The 19,438-nt window shown below is 41.4% G+C and overlaps 2 protein-coding genes across 3 annotated transcripts in view; both read left to right on the top strand.

The window, feature by feature from the left end:
* The window catches only part of frmd3 (FERM domain containing 3), a 144,673-nt gene that overhangs the window by 25,720 nt on the left and 99,515 nt on the right, over positions 1–19,438 (top strand). The window lies entirely within an intron of this gene.
* Positions 96–19,159, top strand: hnrnpk (heterogeneous nuclear ribonucleoprotein K). Of its 2 annotated transcripts, none has more exons than XM_088994149.1 (16): positions 96–166; positions 2,303–2,450; positions 6,826–6,923; positions 7,083–7,139; positions 7,798–7,841; positions 9,146–9,218; positions 9,301–9,414; positions 11,023–11,151; positions 12,643–12,962; positions 13,244–13,291; positions 14,101–14,140; positions 14,773–14,788; positions 15,026–15,058; positions 15,583–15,641; positions 15,961–16,130; positions 18,308–19,159. In XM_088994149.1, the coding sequence occupies exons 2-16, from the start codon at positions 2,396–2,398 to the stop codon at positions 18,336–18,338; spliced, it is 1,287 nt and encodes a 428-aa protein (XP_088850275.1). In that variant the 5' UTR covers positions 96–166; positions 2,303–2,395; the 3' UTR covers positions 18,339–19,159. The 2 variants fall into 2 exon arrangements, with proteins under 2 accessions (XP_088850275.1, XP_088850277.1); XM_088994151.1 differs by lacking the exon at positions 18,308–19,159 and adding an exon at positions 18,057–18,255.

The following is a 19,438-nucleotide window of genomic DNA, read 5'->3' as shown; positions in this document are numbered from 1 at the left end:
TGATCCTAAACAAGATTGATTGCCGTAAGAGCCAACCAGAGGTTCGTTTGAATGCAGTCTTCGTCCCGCGCTGAGCCAATCAGCTCGGCCGTTTCGCCGCTGCGCACTTTCTTTTCCGTAGTGAAGCGAGGGGGAGCGGCAGCGAGGCGTCTCTCGGCACGTTTGGGTTCGTATGCTTCTCATTTGTTCGTTTTAGTGACACACTTCGAGCTCAAAATACAAAGAGGACACTCATAGCTGGTTATAAATTGCGCTGTCGTGAAGAGATTAAATTCCCGGCGTCACATTTTTTAAAATAAGATTAGACACCTCGCGCCACTTCTCTTCAGCTGATTTGATGGCAAGATGGCGAAATTAGCTTATGGGAGCTAACGGATAGCCTGGTATCCGTTGACGTGTGTTCCTTAGTACCCACTTTTTGTCGAAGCGGACGACCCGTCAATTACTGATCAGTCGCAGTTTCTTGTCCACAGTGCAAATAATATACCGAACAATCCGGCGCGGCCGGTATTGAAACAGAATTGACAACGGCGTTCTTGACAAAGCACATAGCTAATGTATGCGCCACTGTGCGAGCCACCTTGCTAGCGTATACTGGTAATTGCTAGAACGGACGCAAGTCATCCAAATGTTGCTTTCATCGTGAGCCACTCTCTTTCCGGCTTGAATCTGTAATTCAAAATCGATCAACCATGTATTGGTACCAAACCGGGGTTTTTCCCCTCGCCGTTTGTTTGTTATATAAGTGTCATTGGCTAATGTACCCACTCATCAATCTGTTATTAGGGATGTGACAAAATTTTTCTAAAATAAATCATCACATATTTTCTAATACCATATTAAACTGCATTTTAATAGCTTTCATAGCTTTTAAAATGATGTATACATTATTGTTATATGACAAATAATAAGGAAATAATGGAATTTTAAATTTTTGAAATAATGAGGTGATTTTCTGCCTGTAATTACACAGTTAAAAAATGAAAATCTGTGACCGAGTTCTTTATTACAGTTTAAACTATCATAACTTTCCTTCTTAATTTTTGGCAGATCTTAATGAGTAAAGTACCATTGGAAAACTTCTGAAATTCTAAACAAGAACAGAAAACACAAGAAAAGCTTGAAAATATAAATTAGCAAATATCAACGATCGAATGCAGGCAGGTTTTCGTCAGAAATCAAAAATGGCTGTCACTGAATACTAGGAAAGAAAATTTCGAGCTCTAGAAACATATGTTAATGCTTCTTTTTGCTTGAAACTTGGCAGTTATGGAGAAAAATATATATTCTACAACTTCTATGCGTTATGAAAATACAATTTACTCACCTTTATAAACTGTAGTGTTAGCAAAAAGAGCGTAAAGTTCAATCAATTTTTTCCCCGTTTCTCGTTGTCGATTTTTATTTTCCTCCATTTTAAATTTTTAAATTAATGTGCTAACTTTCACGGTCCTCTTAGGCCTTTTTAAACCAAGCTAAGCAATATTTTTATCTATATTACAGTAAAGAATTATCATATTCTTCACACAATAATTTTTAAATTCCAAAACACGTTAACTTCTGATCTTTTTGTATTCCATGTGACAACTGTACATACAACAGTCAAGCCAAGAAATGTTGCACCAACATCAATCAGTTTGTTATAAATCAAATTCAAACAAAAATCAATGGCTTTATTACTTCAATTTAGTTAAACAATGATTTGTAAACACATCATATTAAGGCCACACCTCAAAACATTTCTCTCAGCCAACTGAATTGAAGCATTCTAAAAAAAATAGTAGCCTAGGCGGATTGAACATTTTTTTTCTGTCAAGTTGCAATGTCAATATGAATGTAACCAATTGTTCAGCCACAATTAAAAATCATCAATTATTGACTCTTGCAGGGACATCACTCTCTTGTAGTTGCTTTTTTTTTGTTGTTTTATATTTTCATTTGCAGAATCATATGAAAAGAATAACGCAAATGTCTACTCTAAAACTGTTTAATTTAGTTAATTGTGTCAACAGCAGGCTAGCTATATGGTGCGAGCTATATCCATGCGCGTGTGTGTGTGTGTGTGTGTGTGTGCGTGCGTGCGTGCGTGTGCGTGCGTGCGTGTGTGTGTGTGTGTGTTCAGCCCCAACTAAAAATCAATAGTTAATGATGAGAGCACATTACTGACTGTGGCTCATGCTGAGACATCACACCAGTTCCTCTTTTGCATCTCAGCGGTCAAATCCTGATTTCTACACAAGCACAATAAATTAAGTGGTTACTCCTCCGCCCCACCACCACTGTCTCACGTTGTGTTTGACAGGTGACCACAACAAGCGGATCCCATTTTCTGGTCAGTTGCCCGAACGGGTGTGACTCTCCAACCCATTTTCTTCCTCCACGTTCAGAGGTCATCATGGACATGAAAGACGACCCGCAAGACGATTCCTCATTCAGCACCGAGACAAATGGTAATAACTGTGGGTGTGATGGTACTGGTGGACAGCCACATTACCATCGACAAGTTGCGCACTCTCTCTGCAGGGTACTTTATGCCTTTGGGCTATCATCACTTCCATCCACTCAAAGATGCTTTACAAGGATCTCATAAAGTTTCGTAAAACGAGGCAGTGCACCAGTGCATTGATGATCACTTTTTTGTTTCCTAACTGACATCAGAAAAACGTTTCATAGCATCTAAAATACCCAAAACACACAGTATGATATTTTTAGTCAAATGCAAAACACCAATAAAAATGACTATATAAAAATGAACCAGGAAGTGGCCAGTTTCAGAAGGTCCCGGCTCCTTGTTCGTGGCGTCACCCCAAGACGTCTTGCCTTGCTGGAGAATCAAAACAATGGCTTCAGATTCGGAGAATATGCTTTCTTGTTCCTCATCCAGTTATGAATATGATTCAAATAGTTCTGAAGAGGAAAGCATACATGTTTGCAATCGATTAAAGAATTTATTCCGTGCCATTTTGAGGCAATACGGGGGGGGGGGATGTAGCACTAAAAAAAGAGTCAGAAAACGGCGACAAAGCTCCGTGTAAGGAATTAATCAGCCCGTTTCCACAGGCTGATTAATTCCTTACACAGAGCTTTGTCGCCCTCTTCTGCCTCTTTTGGGTGCAACACGAAGTTTTCAGATCAAACAAGTACAGCAAAATTCATTGACGTGATGGAGGGACTTTTTTTGTTTCCTAACTGACATCCGAAAAACGTTTTATAGCATCTAAAATACCCAAAATTTATATATTTATTCAAATGCAAAACACCAATAAAAATGACTTAGTCTCCAAAATCTGCAAAAAATTGAGCTGCGAATTGGGAATTTTCAGAAAGTCACGCCCCCAGTTCGTGACGTCACGCCAAGACGTCTTGCATTGTTGGAGAGGAAAGCATACATGTTTGCAATCGATTAAAGAATTTATTCCGTGCCATTTTGAGGCAACATTGGGGGGAAATATCTCACCCAAAAAGAGGCAGAAAATGGCCACCGAGCTCCTGTAAGGAATGAATCAGCCCGTATCCACAGGCTGATAAATTCCTTACATGGAGCTTGGACGCCCTCTTCTGGCTCTGTCTGGTGCAACACAAGGTTTTCAGACCAAACAAGCATTGACGTGATGGAAGGACTGCTACAATGTGTCCTTTTTTTCGGTCAGGGGCGTGCCTTCAGTGACGTAGTTGTAGGACTCGTCACCAACTCAAAAGACTTTCAGAATATTCAGCGCAAGTCTTAAAACGTAAAATATATCTATATGCGGTGGAATCCTTGTAAAATACGCTCAGTAGAAGTCATTTGAAGCCATTTTTCAAATTATGGACACAACTTGTCCGGAGACGTCGGTTGTCCTGAAGGACAACCGACGTCTACGGACAAGTTGTGTCCATAATTGTCGGTTGTCCTTTAAAGGACAACCGATGTCTCCGGACAAGTTGTGTCCATAATTTGTCAAATGGCTTCAAATGACTTCTACTTAGCGTATTTTAATACGAGTCCACCGCATATAGCTATATTTTACGTTTTAATTATATTAAATATTCAGGAAGTCTTGTTTTTGAGTTGGTGACGAGTCCGTACGTGACGTCACTAAAGCAACGCCCCTGACCGAAAAAAGTCACATTGTAGCAGTCCTTCCATTACGTCAATGTATTTTGCTGTACTTGTTTGGTCTGAAAACCTCGTGTTGCGCCAGAACAGAGCGTCCAAGCTCCATGGAAGGAATTTATCAGCCTGTGGAAACGGGCTGATTCATTCCTCACAACAGCTCGGTGGCCATTTTGTGCCTCTTTTTGGGTGAGACATTTCCCCCCAATGTTGCCTCAAAAAGCACAGAATAAATTCTTTAATCGATTGCAAACATGTATGCTTTCCTCTTCAGAACTATTTGAATCATTCATAACTGGATGTGTAACAAGAAAGCATATTCTCCCAATCTGAAGCCATTGTTTTCATTCTCCAGCAATGCAAGATGTCGAGGCGTGACGTCACGAACTGAGGGCGGGACTTTCTGATAATGCCCAATTCCCAGCTCAATTTTTTTTGCAGATTTTGGACACTTTAAGTCATTTTTATTGGTGTTTTGCATTTGAATAAAAATATCATACTGCGTGTTTTGGGTATTTTAGATGCTATAAAAGGTTTTTCTGTTTTTCTTCTTTCAGGTAAGAAACAAAAAAGTGACGTCAGTTGTCCTTTAAAGCAACTGTATTTGTTTTGTACATTTCATGAACAGGACAAATCCACATGCTTTACATAAAAGATCAGATGGTATTAATTCATGCCTTTAAAAAGATGGTGACAATATAGAATATTATATTTCTTTCACTCTTTTTTTTTTCTCAGAATAATTTGAAGATCATTTCTAACTCACCACACACCCAAAATATTTTACAAAAATGACCGTTGAAGTTCTAATGTCCATTAAAAAAGTTTGCATCCCCCAAAACAACCACATGCACAAGAAAAACAATCAGAATGATGATACAGTGGGACCTAGGCTTACAAACTTAATTGATTCCCAGACTTGTGTGTAAGGCGAAAAGTGTGTATCCCCAAAATTATTGTCCCATAGGAAACCATTAAAATGAGAATAATCCCTACCCAGGTCCCCATGAAACATAATTTTCTACTTTCTAAATTTCGAAGCCTTAAAACTACACAAAAATACCTTATTTTATGTATAATAAATGTGCTATAGTATTATGATTAAAGAAATAAACTGTACTGGACAATAAAGTCATTTTATTTACCTTTGATGGTCGTTAATGGCTTGATGGAATGGAGTGTCCGGTTTCCTCAGCATTAAACACTTGATGAGAAACATAGGCTTCTTTCACCATCTTGAGGAACGATCCCTTCTAGGTGCTTTCTCTGTGATAATTGTGTCTCGTTCTTCATCAATTGTGATCGTTTAGCTGGGTTGATAGTTTTTTGCATCAAGTGTACAGATGACCTGTGCGGGTTATTTTTGGAGCCTGATTGATGGGATATTTTAACTGTTTTATTTCCATTTTCTCACTACTCTCACACTTTTGTTTTTTGTTTCAAGCTCTGTCATCTCCCTTTTGTGTGTGTTTTCTCACTCTCTCTGTCTGCATGTCTCTTTAATGTTTAAGCCCCCCCCTCCCCCCCAACTCCTAGTTTCTTGACCAATCACGTGGCTTTAACCGAAGACGCCATTTTGTTTTTTGAAGAACGGCCTCACTCTCTGTCTTTAACCCCATCCCCTACTGCTGCGTTCTTGACCAATCACGTGGCTTTAACCGAAGACTGGGGGCGGGAATAGACAAAAACAGTGGCCACTATTTTCTTGTTAGGAGAACGGGCTCGTTCGCGAACGACATCACTCATTGTGGCAGCTCCGTGTGTATCCCGGAAAATACAGTAAAGTCTCGTTATATCGATATCGGATATATCGATAGTCCTGGTTATATCGATACTATTTCTATGCACGCACGGAGAAAATTACATGCAAACAGGGTCGGATATATCGATAGTCCCAGTTATATCGATATTTTTTCGGACTCCCTTGAATATCGATATAACGAGACTTTACTGTAGTTCGTATGCCAAGGTAAAATTTTCATAAAAAGTTCGTAAGCCAAGGCGTTCGTAAACCGAGGTTTCACTGTATATGAAATGAGGTGTCACACTGTGTCAGAGATGTTCGCTCGGACACTGAACAAAGGCTTAAAGACAAGATGATTGTCTTTTACTGACGGGAGGGGGCGCAGTTTTCAAGAAGCGCTTCTTTGAGCGACGCTCAACCTCTGCAGCCCTCTGCCAAGCTATTGAGAGTATATGCAACTTTCAATGATACATTAGTAAAACAGTCTTCTTGATTTGAATACAACACCTCTGGACGTCCGTTGCACCAACATCCTTAAACCAACAGAACATATACATTTTAATGGGTTGTCTTTTCATGAACTGATAGATTTGTGACCTGGCTAATGAGCGCTTCCTGTGAAGGAGTTTACAAAGGCCTAAATTCCACCCAAGGCCAGATCTTCTACCTGAGGATGACCGTTTAACAGGCTCTGTCTGTTCACCTCACATTCTTTTCAGCCAACTAAGCATACAACAACATGAAACCTTTAAATATGATAACTTAAATTCTGTATATTTTCTATCACACTGATAGTGTGATGTGCATATATGTCGCACAAAGGGACAGCCGAAGCTCCACATTTTGTTTGCCATGGTTTCTTTTGCCCAACCTTCAAAATCTGCAAGCTGTAAAACAAATGGTGTCTGGGGTTCCACTGTTTTCACTTTTGTGTGGCATGAATGTTAGCCAGCTTCACGCTGTCTGTTTATCTCCTATACGGCAGGTAAGCGTCCCGCCGAGGATGCAGATCAGCAGAAATCGTTCAAGCGCTCCAGGAGCTCAGACGAGATGATTGAACTTCGCATCCTCCTGCAGAGCAAAGTAAACGAGCCATTCCTTTTATTTTTTTATGTTCTAAGCAATAGATGTGCTGATATAAACCATCTTATTGTTTGATTTTTTGGGGGGGGCTGTCTCCCTTTCTGTTTCCACTATCTTGTGCAATTTGTCCATTTCTCTTCATTTTTATTTTACTGACAGAATGCAGGAGCTGTAATTGGGAAGGGTGGCAAAAACATCAAAGCACTGCGTTCAGACGTGAGTACACATTGAGGTTTTGTTCTTTTGTACCCCAGCCTCCACCCCTTTTCCACAGCCTTTGAAAACCTATTAGGGAGCAGTTTTTCTTTGATCGCAATACTTCTGGGTAACTTTTAAGATTACCATGTTAATGTAGTTTAATCTGGACCATCCCTATTGTTGTTTCTACCTCTGAATGATAAAGTCATAGACGAGCACCGTTTAGCATTCAGGTAACCTGGCCAGGTCTTTTTTTCATGCAGTCATTGCCTCCAGTTTGCCCTCCCCTACCCCCCCATCTCCTGCTGTCTTCTGGTCTGTTCCCAAACGTTGAACTCATGTTCTTAATATGCCATGATCTCTCTTTTCCAATGTCACCTTCTCTCCTCTTTGCCAAGCCAATCTAAGAGAATTCAACACATGATCAGTGTAGAGCCTGTATATTAAAACTGTTCCCCCTCTCCCCTCCCCCTTGTTTATTATTTTGCTGTTGACTTTTTTGCCCACTTCCTCCTCTGTTGCCCATGTTCTGGACGGCCCCTCCTGCGCCCGCCCGCCCACCTGACCCCGGTTGGCCCTGCCCATAATCGCGCCCCGTTCCCTAAACGGGCGACTTACTCGAATGACATCCGCGCTTGAATGGCCCCGGCCCCTCTGCCCATGCCACCACGCCCAGTACAATGCCAGTGTGTCAGTCCCAGACAGCAGTGGGCCCGAGCGGTATGTCCCTCAGCTCCTCCCTCTCACTGCCTGACTACAGGTCAAACAGACGAGAAGATCAGTCATAGTCATCCTGCCTCTTTATCAGCTCAACAGTTATTTGATAACCTACTTGTGTTCACTGTATGTTAGCCATGGTTTTAAAAAAAGCCTTAATGTCCAAAATTATCTTTCTTTTTTTTTTTTGTTTATTTATTTATTTTTTTTAAGTCACATCAATTGTTTGCCAGGTTTTTTCAGTCTACCACTGGTCTTTTTCCTCAACCTTGTTAAAATCTGCTTTATGTTGTGCCAGCTAAGATGCTTTTGTTGTTTTTCATTAATGATTATGTTTTCCTATCTTCCGCCCTCTCAAAGTCAGTGTTATGGGTGCTTTATTTGTGTGTTAGTCCCATAAATCTTCCGCTGTGTCCTGTGCCAACCCATTCTTCCTCGTTCCATTAGATAACCAGCCTTAGCTGACCACCCCATTCCCTGGTACAGTTTTTGTCCTTGGTCACCTGGTTTTTTCTTCATTTAGGTGTAACCACTAATTGCTTCAATTTATTTGAACGTGCAGGATGCCACTGTCCCATTCCTGCTCATATATGCCTCATTTGGTTATATAGTATGGCATCTCCCGTTATCACCATTTTGGCACCGGCACCAGTTGTGCAAATCTTAATTTGACATCTAGTACTTAACCATCATCTGTTCAGTTTTTTTTTTCTTGCTTATGGGGTGCAGACATCTCTCGTCAAACTTGCTGTTCAAGACAATGAGTTTATGTTTGGGTGGTCTTTAATAGCTTGTTTGACGTATGTATTAAAAATCATGGTTCTGTCATGAGCACCCACAACAGATTTCCGCTTGTGAATTCTCCTTAGTGCGCATTGGTGCAAGTTTTTTTAAACCCTCCACCAGAGAATTTGTCCCCAGATTTCACTCTCCTGTCTTGCCCCTCCAGTGGTCACTGATTGCTGTCACTCTCTTTTGGTTTCCCTTTTTCGTCTCTTTTCTTTCATTATTTATTTTTATTTTGATCTGGACAAAAGACCTAGAAAAGTCTCTTTGTAATCACATTGTGTTGTGTACTTTTATCGACAGCTAAAGTGTCATTATTACTGCTCTACCATCACAAGTTAACTGAATAATGGACCTAATGTTTGAATATTTTTGGTTAGGTTAAACAAATGTATCCTTTGACTGTCATCCTTATTTAATCTAAAATGTGAACTCTCCTTTCCTTTTGGGATGCCTCCTGGGCTCCCTGCATTGCCACCCTCTTTTGCCACTGACTTGTCTTTGGCATGTGCAATGTAAAGCATCCTGTGCATCTGCGCTGACATAGAGACCATTGGTGAGATCCTGCTCAAGACCATCCCTACACTGGAGGAGGTAAAGGACTCGATGTGATTGCAGATTTAGACTATGAACAAAGCACATGATCTGTATTCACATTTTAACATGTGCTCTGCAGTACCAGCAGTACAATGGCATGGATTTTGAGTGTGATCTGCGTCTACTGATCCACCAGAGCCTGGCTGGCTCCATCATTGGAGTGAAAGGTGCCAAGATCAAGGAGCTCCGAGAGGTACAGTAAAGTCTCGTTATATCGATATCGGTTATATCGATAGTACCGCTTATTACGATACTATTTTCATTTCCCTTGCACATTTCTAGTCTTTTTATGTATAATTAGTACCGTTTAGTACGATACCCGGTTATTATGATAATCCGGTTATTACGGTGCTCCTTTTCATCCCCCGCCGGCCATTTTTGTTGTTTATATCGATATATCCGTCGCGCCATTGGTCAACTTGGTCACGTGTCTTGTTACGTGAGCTGCCATCGGTCGCGCCATTGGTCGACTTGGTCACATGAGCCGCCATCGGTCGCGCTATTCGTCGACTTGGCCGTGTGACTTTGTCACGTGACACGCCATCGGTCGCGCCATTGGTCAACTTGGTCACGTGTCTTGGTTACGTGTCACGCCATCAGTCGCGCCATTGGTCGACTTGGTCAGGTGACTTGGTTACGTGCCCAGCACCCGTGTAGCAGAGCCATTTTCATTTTCAGACGCTAGCTCGTGTGTAGCAGACGAGATTGAAGTGTTTGTGTTAAAAGGTAAAAATGGGAAGCAGAAGAAGATTGATGACTTTTTTAAATTGTATACATAATACAGTAAGATGTAAGCGTTGCAGTTTCCCTGTTGTGTTATGTACATGCCCACTGTACTGTATATGAATGCAATCGTTTTTTGCAACAATGTTTCTTGTTTTGTCTGCTGAAGCGCGATGATTTTGAAAATTATTAACATTCCATACTGTGTATTAAAGGACAGCCGATGTCACTTTTTATTCAAATGCAAATAAAAATGACTTCACGCCAAGACGTCTTGCATTGCTTGTGAATCCAAACAATGGCTTCAGATTCGGATAATATGCTTTCTTGTTACACATCCAGTTATGAATATGTTTCAAATACACTGTAGTTCTGAAGATTAAAGCATACATGTTTACAATCATTAAAGAATTATATGTGCCATTTTGAGGGAACATCTCTCCCCCAAAAAAAAGGGAGCTAATGGCCAGCTCCGTTTCTTATATGGCGCTTGGCTGCCCTCTTTTGGCGGCTTTTGTTTAATGCAGTTCGGCGCAGGATCGGATATATCGATAGTCCCGGTTATATCGATATTTTTTGGGCTCCCTTGAATATCGATATAACGAGACTTTACTGTATTTGTAAAGAACCCCCCCCCCCCAAGTTGCGTAATGAAACATGGGTGTTTCTTACTCAAAAAAGCTACTTTATTTTTTTTGGGGGGGAGTTGTCACGGTTTTGTTGCCATGATTGGACATCAGGGTCAATTGCGAGGTTTTTGGCACATTGTACTGGCTGGAAAGATACAGAATTACCCCTTTTTTCCACGATTAAAATATTTTTTACTTGATAGGCAAAAAAGGTATCTTGTGGTGCCTTAATTCAAAATAAGCAAGGTGATTGAGACCATTTGCGACCAAGGCAGTTAACACGGCTAACTATCATAACTAACCTAACCTCATCTCACTTGTGCACTGATGTTAATTCAGGGTGTTGGTCAAGCAGGGACACACCTACTCATTTTTTTTTGTTTGTTTTCAAGTACTTTTACGATTATATTTTATTGCAAACATGTTTTCTTTTGTTTGTTTTCCCCTAGAATACAAAGACCAGTATCAAGCTGTATCAAGATTGTTGTCCTCAGTCGACAGACCGTGTAGTGCTGGTCGGTGGTAAAATGGAGCGCGTGGTTGAATGTATCAAGACCATGCTGGAGGTTATCGCTGTCGTAAGTGAGAGAGAAAGACCTGTGTTAGACATCCTTTTCTGCATTTGTGTCTGGCAAACTTCATTTTTATAGCTTGGCTGCATTTGTCATTCTTATAGAATTTTTAGTTGCCCCACACGAGATACTGTATACGTCCAAACATTTAGTGCAGGGGTCTCAAACTCAATTTACCCGGGGCCCGCTGGAGGCAGAGTCTGGGTGAGGCTGGGCCGCATCAGGATTTTCACAAGAAAAGCACAGATAAAACATTCCAATGTTCTCAAAATTTTTATTTTTAACACACAAAAATGAATTAAATGAATACATGGAAAAATGAATACAAAATAAATTAACCGGTAATAAATAAATTAAATAATTATAATGATCATAAGGCAGATACAGACGACTGAAAAAAAAAACACAAGAAACGAATTATTTTAATAAAGTTTCAAAACTTCTGAACATAAATAAAATATTGAACATGAACTGTCCCAAACATGGCTTCTCTTGCCTACTTCTTACTGCTAAAGACCTGGCAGCCACATTTGGCTTGAGGGAGGAGGCAGTGGAGACTGAGTAGGGCTTGAAGATGCTCATCAGTAAGTCTGGACCCGTACTTGGACTTATTGAAGTTCAAGGTGGAGAAAAGCTTCTCACATAAGTATGTGCTCCCAAAAAGACACATGGTCCGCTTGAACATTCGGGAAAGTTCAGGGAAGCTGGGGGTTAACTCAAAAATTGCCCAAGCTTGTCTGCTTCTCCATTCACATCCCTGAACTTGGCTATGAGTGCAGATTGGCACTGTAGGTCACAGGACTCCATTTGGAACACAGGAGGGGCATCTTGCACGTCAAAACAGAATGGGTCCGCAAAAACTTGAAATGTGGCTTTGTGCGTCTTGAAGTCTGCACATCAGTGATTAAATTCCCTCTGTCGCTCCAAAATCATGGTTTGTTCCATGGTTTGTTCAGCTCCATGCACAAGTTTCATTTATATCAATCATGCGGGCTTCACTAACATTAATCTTTCATGTCAAGGCGGGCCGCAAAATATTCTTTCAGGGGCCGCAGTTGGCCCGCGGGTCGCGAGTTTGAGACCACTGATTTAGTGACTTTGTCGGCATTATATAGTCCATCCAGGGAAGGGGGCATTTGCGAGGGTGGCGTTACATGTATGGGCCAAGATGCCTTCAGAATGGAATAAGACCTCTTTCAGATGTGGCTACAAATCCGAGGTCTGTTAAACATGTGCCGACAAGATTGCACTGTCAACTCCAGCAATTTGAGTGTGTGTATGCATGTGTCAAAAGACACATGCATACACACACTCAACTGAGTGCCGGTGTGGGTTTTCTCTGAGTACTCCGGTTTCCTCCCACGTTCCAAAAACAATGATGGGAGGAAAATGGAATGCTCTAAATTGTCCCTAGGTGTGAATTTGAGAGTGGATGGTTGGATTAATCCAATTTTAAATTACTTGCATTCATGATCCTCAATTCCTTTCTTTTTGTAGGCTCCCATCAAAGGTCGCTCACAGCCATACGATCCCAATTTCTATGACGAAACCTATGATTATGGAGGCTTCACGATGGCATACGAGGAGAGGGGCGGCAGCAGCCGCCGGCTAATGAGCAGTTTTCCCATACGAGGAAGCCGCCCAAGCGCCGGTGACCGCGGCTACGATCGAATGTCCTCCAGCAGGTCGACTCGCGGGCCGCTGCCCCCCTCTCGCAGGGATTATGATGACATCAGTCCCCGTCGGGGTCCTCCCCCGCACCACCAGAGCAGGAACCGAGGTCACACTCTGTCCATGGGTCGCTCGCACCGTGGCGGGTAAGGCGTTCATTTCTTTGTTCAGCCTTAAAAATTAAATGGAAGACAGACACGTGTTGTTTGCATGATATGTGTGTTTGCTTATTCTTTTTCTGTAGTCCACACACTTGCATTAAATTTCCAATTTTGTTGGGTAAATGATGTCCAGTTTTCTGACTGAAATTCGGCGCTGTGCAATGTGCACATATATTTGTCCATTACATGAAGTCGATGTTATCATGCTTGGGTGTATCACTGTTTCTTTTTTTAGTCACCCCTTTCCCCTTCTATCTTTTCCACAGAGATGATCGTTACTATGACTCATACCGTGGCTCAGATGAAAGGTCAAAGTAAGTTGAGTTAATTTTTTGATGATCACCTTATGTTTCCTTTATTCCTCTATTTGTCAGTCTCTGTATTTAAGTCCTCATCCCAGTTCCCCTTTTCAACACACAAAACCGTCTTGCGATATCATTCTCTCACGAGCCAGCTGGTTAGCGCCAGAAGCTAACATAGCAGTCTACACCATCACAAACGCACGGTGCTTGACTTTGTTCACAAAAGGCTACTCAATTCTGACAGCCTTGTCGTGTAATTGGTGAGTAGAAACCAGTAATCATGTCAAATATGACTGACGGCAAGCACTTTTGCCTGCTATACAAGTATACTTGAACATCATTGGTGGGTTTTCTGTATCAAATGACTCAGTTTATATCATACCAATGTATCTTGTAGATGCAACAAATGATTCTAAACATATCGACTGAACATATGGAAATCAGGTGAAGAAAATGAGATTCCAAACAAATGTCCTCGGCAATAGTGACGAGGCTAGCAAATAAATGCACATTACGACGGGTGGGAGCAGCAAGCAGCAGCCCTTGGCTATGATCTTCATCACCACCACCTGTCACTCCTCTCACCATAACACTGTCAGAGCTGTTCCTGTGACTGTGTGGGAAGATGGCTGGGAGAAAATGTGTTTATACTGTAATCTTGCGCAGCGTGTGTGTGCAGGTTGACCTGTACCGCAATTTCTTTTCCTCTCCTCCTCCCCTTGGAACGTTTTCAAGCGTTTTTTTTTTCTAAGCATTTAAATTTTGTTCCACCCCCACCTCCATTCTCACCTCCCTTCCTTCTGTTTCTCTTTCATGACCAGCGACAGAAGAGGTAGACCGGATCGCTACACTGATAACATGGTTAGTGACCCTTGCTTGAATGCATGCTGCTCGTGTGCCGTCTGCATCCTGAGGCCAGTGCATGCTGCTCGCCACCGGTTTGTGACATGCTGTGATTGCGCATTGTGTTGCAGTCACCCCCAAGCTTTACTAAAACCCAACTCACCCGCTCTTATATACCAGCCATCTCTCCGAAACGACCGTAATCGCCCCAGCTGGAGGCATCCCATAGTAATCAGTTATAATTACCCTCTTAGTGTGTACTTTTTCATGGTCAGCTTATTTTTCTGTGCAAAGAGAGCGAGAGCGAGTGGCGGTGACCATGGTTGGTTGCTAGGCAATAGTGCTTTGTTGACAGACTCCCACCCACCGCCCTCTCTGAGAGCTGGCAGGGCCTGCCGTCGCCCAGCAACAGTGTTTTTGAATTGCCTGTTGCCCCGGCGACAGCAGCCACTGAATAGCAGGTGAAAATGGGGGCTGATTGGAAGGGGGAGGAGTCTGGCATATGGATGAAAACTGGCTGACTTTTTAGTTGCGTCTGTTCCATTGACGATGCATGTTGATGCCGGTCTTAGCGTGCACTCCTCATGCGGGATGCGAACAGAGATGTGGCCTCTTGGTAACCTCTGTACTTTTCTGTTTGATTTTTACAGAGTGGGGCAGGATATGGTAAGTCGTACACCTTTCTATGGCCGGATTGCAAACGTGTATCGGATAAAATCTATTTTTTTTTTTATTGACATTTGCTATGTACAACAGCCACAGCCTAGGGAAATGACATTTTCCTTGAAACTAATTGTGAACTTGTGCTTAACAGAAAAAAATGTAGTCAATTGCATGTGGGATTGTAATTTTTTTTAATTGTCCAAAATGTCTTTGAGCATTGCTCCTTTCTGTCTTGTGCAGATAACAGCTCTTCCTGGGATAGCTACCAGTCCGGTAAGTCCAAAGCTGACATTTTTCTTTTTTTTTTGACATTATTTTTTTATTTATGTATTTATTGCGTGTTTTTACTTGTCACTGTTCTGTTAAAATGGCAACCAAAGCACACAATTAGTTTGGAATACCAAATTGTCTTGCCAACAATTTGCCCTTGGGGGTAGTATCGGAGTCATAAAAGCGCTAATCGCAATTGTGGTGTGAAGTTTAACACTCTCATCCCCCGCCCCGTTATATGTCACACCATGCATGGATGACTGCCGTCCTCTAATTATCTGTTTGTGGGATGCAGTGTCCCAGTGTGAAAGTGCCTGCTGTTAGGGCAACATCCCACTTCCACTGTGTGATGTGTGAAAGACACAGGCTGATACATGCTGCAGCTTCTTTTGAGGCTCCAATTTTGTTGTGTGAAAGCGGCTCATCCTTGCGACCCATTTGAGGAATACTGTGTCCCCCCCCCGCGTCCCCCTAAAGCAATAATGTCCTGCGGTGTTTTATAACGTTTCCATTTTTTTTGCCGTTAGGCGGACGGGGCTCCTACAATGACCCGGTCATCACCACACAAGTGACAATCCCCAAAGATGTGAGTTAAGCAAATGTGTTCGATGTAGGGTGATGCACCTTATGAACACTTGAAATTAAACTGATGCAAATTAAATACTGCATGTCATGAAATGCTTAGTGTATTGAGGACTGTAATGACAGAAATGGAAATTTCCTGCCATGTCAGCCCTGATATCAATCTGTACAGTAGCACAAAAACACTTGTCAGATTGATCCCCTACATGCATTTTTTTCTAATTGAAGGTTTGGTCCCTGACTAATATGTTTGTGCATCTGCTTCTTTTCTTTTGCTCCACCTTCTTCCCACCACGGCCACAATTTCCGATGTCTCGTGTCAGCTGGCGGGCTCCATCATCGGCAAGGGCGGCCAGCGGATCAAACAGATCCGGCATGATTCCGGCGCATCCATTAAGATCGACGAGCCTCTAGAGGGCTCAGAGGATCGCATCATTACTATTGTGGGCACTCAGGATCAGATCCAGAATGCCCAGTATCTTCTACAGAACAGGCAAGTTCTACTCTGACCCTTTCTCTCTCAAAACCACTTTTTGTCTCATTTTATTGCGCAGGGGTAAGGGAACTTGGGTACAATTCTTCAAAACATTACAATAAGTTTGCCATAACATGAAATGGAAAATTTGAAAACTTCAAATGGACAACGCCCTGTCCTCTTTGTCTTGGGGCTTTTTTCTGTGTTCACACTAAATGGGGTTGATGAATTTCATGTTGAGGGGCCTCGCTTTTTAAAATACAGTAAAGTCTCGTTATATCGATATCGGATATATCGATAGTCCTGGTTATATCGATACCATTTCTATGCACGCACGGAGAAAATTACATGCAAACAGGGTCGGATATATCGATAGTCCCGGTTATATCGATATTTTTTCGGACTCCCTTGAATATCGATATAACGAGACTTTACTGTAATTACAATTTTCCAGGCGATAAGAATTTGCGGATTTGATTTGGATATCCTGATCATGCGATCAGACATTGGGCCCTATCAACGTCATATAGAAACAAAACAGAGATGCACAGATATTGCAAAATATATCAATATAGATAGACACATAAACTTATTTATCAATAATATTAAATTATCTGCAACATTGTAACTCAGCCAGTGGTAGGACATTCTGGTCCTATTTGCTGAAAGCTAATATTAAACTAATTTAACAATGATCATGTTTCCAGTGTGGAAATATTTTAACGTGAAAAGCCAAGACTTTGCAATAGTATTTAACAATAATAATCATAATAATACATTTTATTTCTAAGCGCCTTCACCAAATCTAATAGAATATGCCAGCAGACAAACTGATTTGCACCCTCAAAAAAGGGAGAGTGTGATTTGAAATTTCCCGTTTGTTTATACCCGGCTCCACAACCCATGAGTTGTCATTGGGATAATTTTGTTTTAAAAAAAAAGCCACTTGGGATGTGCTCCAACCCTCAGTTTACTACATAGCTGAGATCTCATGACTCTGTATTGACGCACACTCAAAATCAAGCGACTTGGAATCTGGTGTAAAAAAATATGGTAGACCTTGAGTGTTTGTGCATGTTGTCAGTGCAGAGAATATAAATAGCACATAATTTCAGTTCATGTACAAGGAATTGTTTGAAAAAAGGCCCCAAACATTTGATCCACAACAGTTAATCGTTTACAATCCATATGTTTGGTCGCGTCCTGTGGTTTCGTACATGTATGGCCACCAATGGACACGCAGAATAAAAAGGTTCCCTACTCCTGCTCGAGTGCCTGTTTGTTCAGTGTATTCAAAAGTGTTTGCGTGTGTCTTTTTAGCAGGCGCACGCAATATGTAATTGAGGCAATTTCTCAAATGCCATGTTTAGAAATAGTTATAAAATGCATTCACGCTGTATCTCTAGTGTCTCTTGCCTGCTGTCTTTCCACTAACATCCTTCCTTTCTTCCCCATGCAATCTGCAAGTAGTTCAAACCTTCCTCTTACACTAAACGGCTAAGGAGAGGCAAGCAATCTTTGGGGGGTTGACAATTGAACTCCTCAAGGTTCCTTGAATTGGAAAGAAAAAAAAAGAGAAATGTAGCCAAAAAAAATATATTGAATCCGCCTACCCCCACCCCCCTTCGAAGCCGTTGCAGTGTGAAGCAGGGAGTGGAGTGATTCTTCCCCTGGCTGCTGCTGTGTGGAAGACTAGTGATTTTGTTGTTTTTAGTTAGATCAAGTGACAACAAATCACAGTCTGCCAAATAGCAGGGGGCTCCTCCTCTTCTGTCTCCCTTGGCAACCAGTAGGCACGTATACAACACACCACTTCCTTCTTTTTTGTCGACGCTAATACAGCTGTACAAGCTTCTGCTGCTTGCTGCTACTGTCTAATTAGGAGTGGTGTTGCCATGGTAACTAACCCTGCCTCCCTCTTTCCTCCCTCTCCACCCCCTTCAGTGTGCTGCACCTGCTTGGACTCAAGGACTAACCCCACCCCCATGTTTCAATTTTTGCCCCCTCGCCCCCTTTTTTTCCATTTTTGTCCATTTGTTTGTTTGTTTTTTTGCCCACCGAATTGTACCCCACCACCCACCCATCCCCTCCCTCGTCGTCCAAGCCCCTGCTGTAGCCTATGATGAAAATACTTTTTTTTCTTTTTGTAACGACTTGTTAATTGAAGTTCTTGTGCATTTTACTCTTTATTTCAGTGTGAAGCAGTTCTCTGGTCAATTGCTGTAGACACACCCCTGGATTGACTCGAGCAGATTGTCCCTCCCCAATCCCCTCTTCCCACTCCCTGATCCACACACCCCTCAGACTATTAATCTGGATTCTGGGTACTTTTTGGGGGGGTAATTTCATTTTTATATTTTTAAATGTGATGTTCTACATTCCCGTGCATCAAAGATGTTCTGAATTCTTTAAAGTGTAGTTTTGTTTAGTTTACCTGCTTACTTTTTTGAAATACCCTTCGCAAAATAAAAATCTAATTTCTCCCATGAGATTAAAATGACTATTGGCATACTTTTTTTTTTGTGTATAGTGCCAACTCACACTTGCCATTACTGCTCCAAATCATCCAAAATGTTAAGACAAGTTCTTTTTAAGTTTTGGGGTGTCTTGGGACGCGTAATAGGACACGTTCGCTCACCTATATCGAAGTAATTAAATTTCTTAATTTAAAACACACTCTTTTCTTACAGACAGTTTGTATGTGTTCAAATACCTGACATGTTTCGGCGTGTACTTCCGCCTTCGTCAGAGTGTCACGGAGGAACATCCGTTTGAACACCTACAACACACTGTAAGAAAATAATCTGTTTTATATTAGATATCAAGTAGACAGGATGAATTTAATACAACTATTATGCGGAAGTAATTAAATGTTTTTGTGTGAATTAAATTCAGTAGTTTCGAGCCTTTGGGATACCTGCAAGAATTTTTGTTTGGGTATTGAACTGAAAAATAAACAAAATCCATGTCTATGCTCTTGACTACAGTCGTTGTCCATGCTGTAAAACGTTTGTCAACTTGTCAAATGAATAAAGTTGCCACCTTTTTACTCACCTTGTTCCACAATTTATTTTAAGATAGATTATTTTTGTTTGGGATTTTCTATAATTACTTCATGCTTGCTTGATCTTTAATTAAATTGTTCGACTGATTATGAACTGTTCATTTGTGGACCCTTAATTTTAATGCAATTAACAGTCTTAATTTTCATGCTGTAGAATATTTTTTGTTCCTGGCCGTTTCATTGGTCAACCTCAAGGGGATTTGTATGAATTACTGTTATATGAATGTCATATAAATGCCCATAGTTCTTTGATTTTCTACAA

The sequence above is a fragment of the Hippocampus bargibanti genome, linkage group LG04 (genome assembly GCF_051943395.1).
Source record: "Hippocampus bargibanti isolate YZ-2025 linkage group LG04, ASM5194339v1, whole genome shotgun sequence".
In the NCBI taxonomy this organism is placed as follows: Eukaryota; Metazoa; Chordata; class Actinopteri; order Syngnathiformes; family Syngnathidae; genus Hippocampus; species Hippocampus bargibanti.
The sequence above is the reverse complement of the archived record's forward strand: the minus strand, read 5'-3'. Positions and strand labels throughout refer to the sequence as shown.

Bases quoted from the DNA above. Each gene is read 5' to 3' on its own strand.
- hnrnpk (XM_088994149.1), top strand. From the start codon at position 2,396: ATGGACATGAAAGACGACCCGCAAGACGATTCCTCATTCAGCACCGAG. The intron at 2,451-6,825 runs GTAATAACTGTG...CCTATACGGCAG, and splicing joins ATTCAGCACCGAGACAAATG to GTAAGCGTCCCGCCGAGGAT. The intron at 7,140-7,797 runs GTGAGTACACAT...CACCACGCCCAG, and splicing joins TCAAAGCACTGCGTTCAGAC to TACAATGCCAGTGTGTCAGT.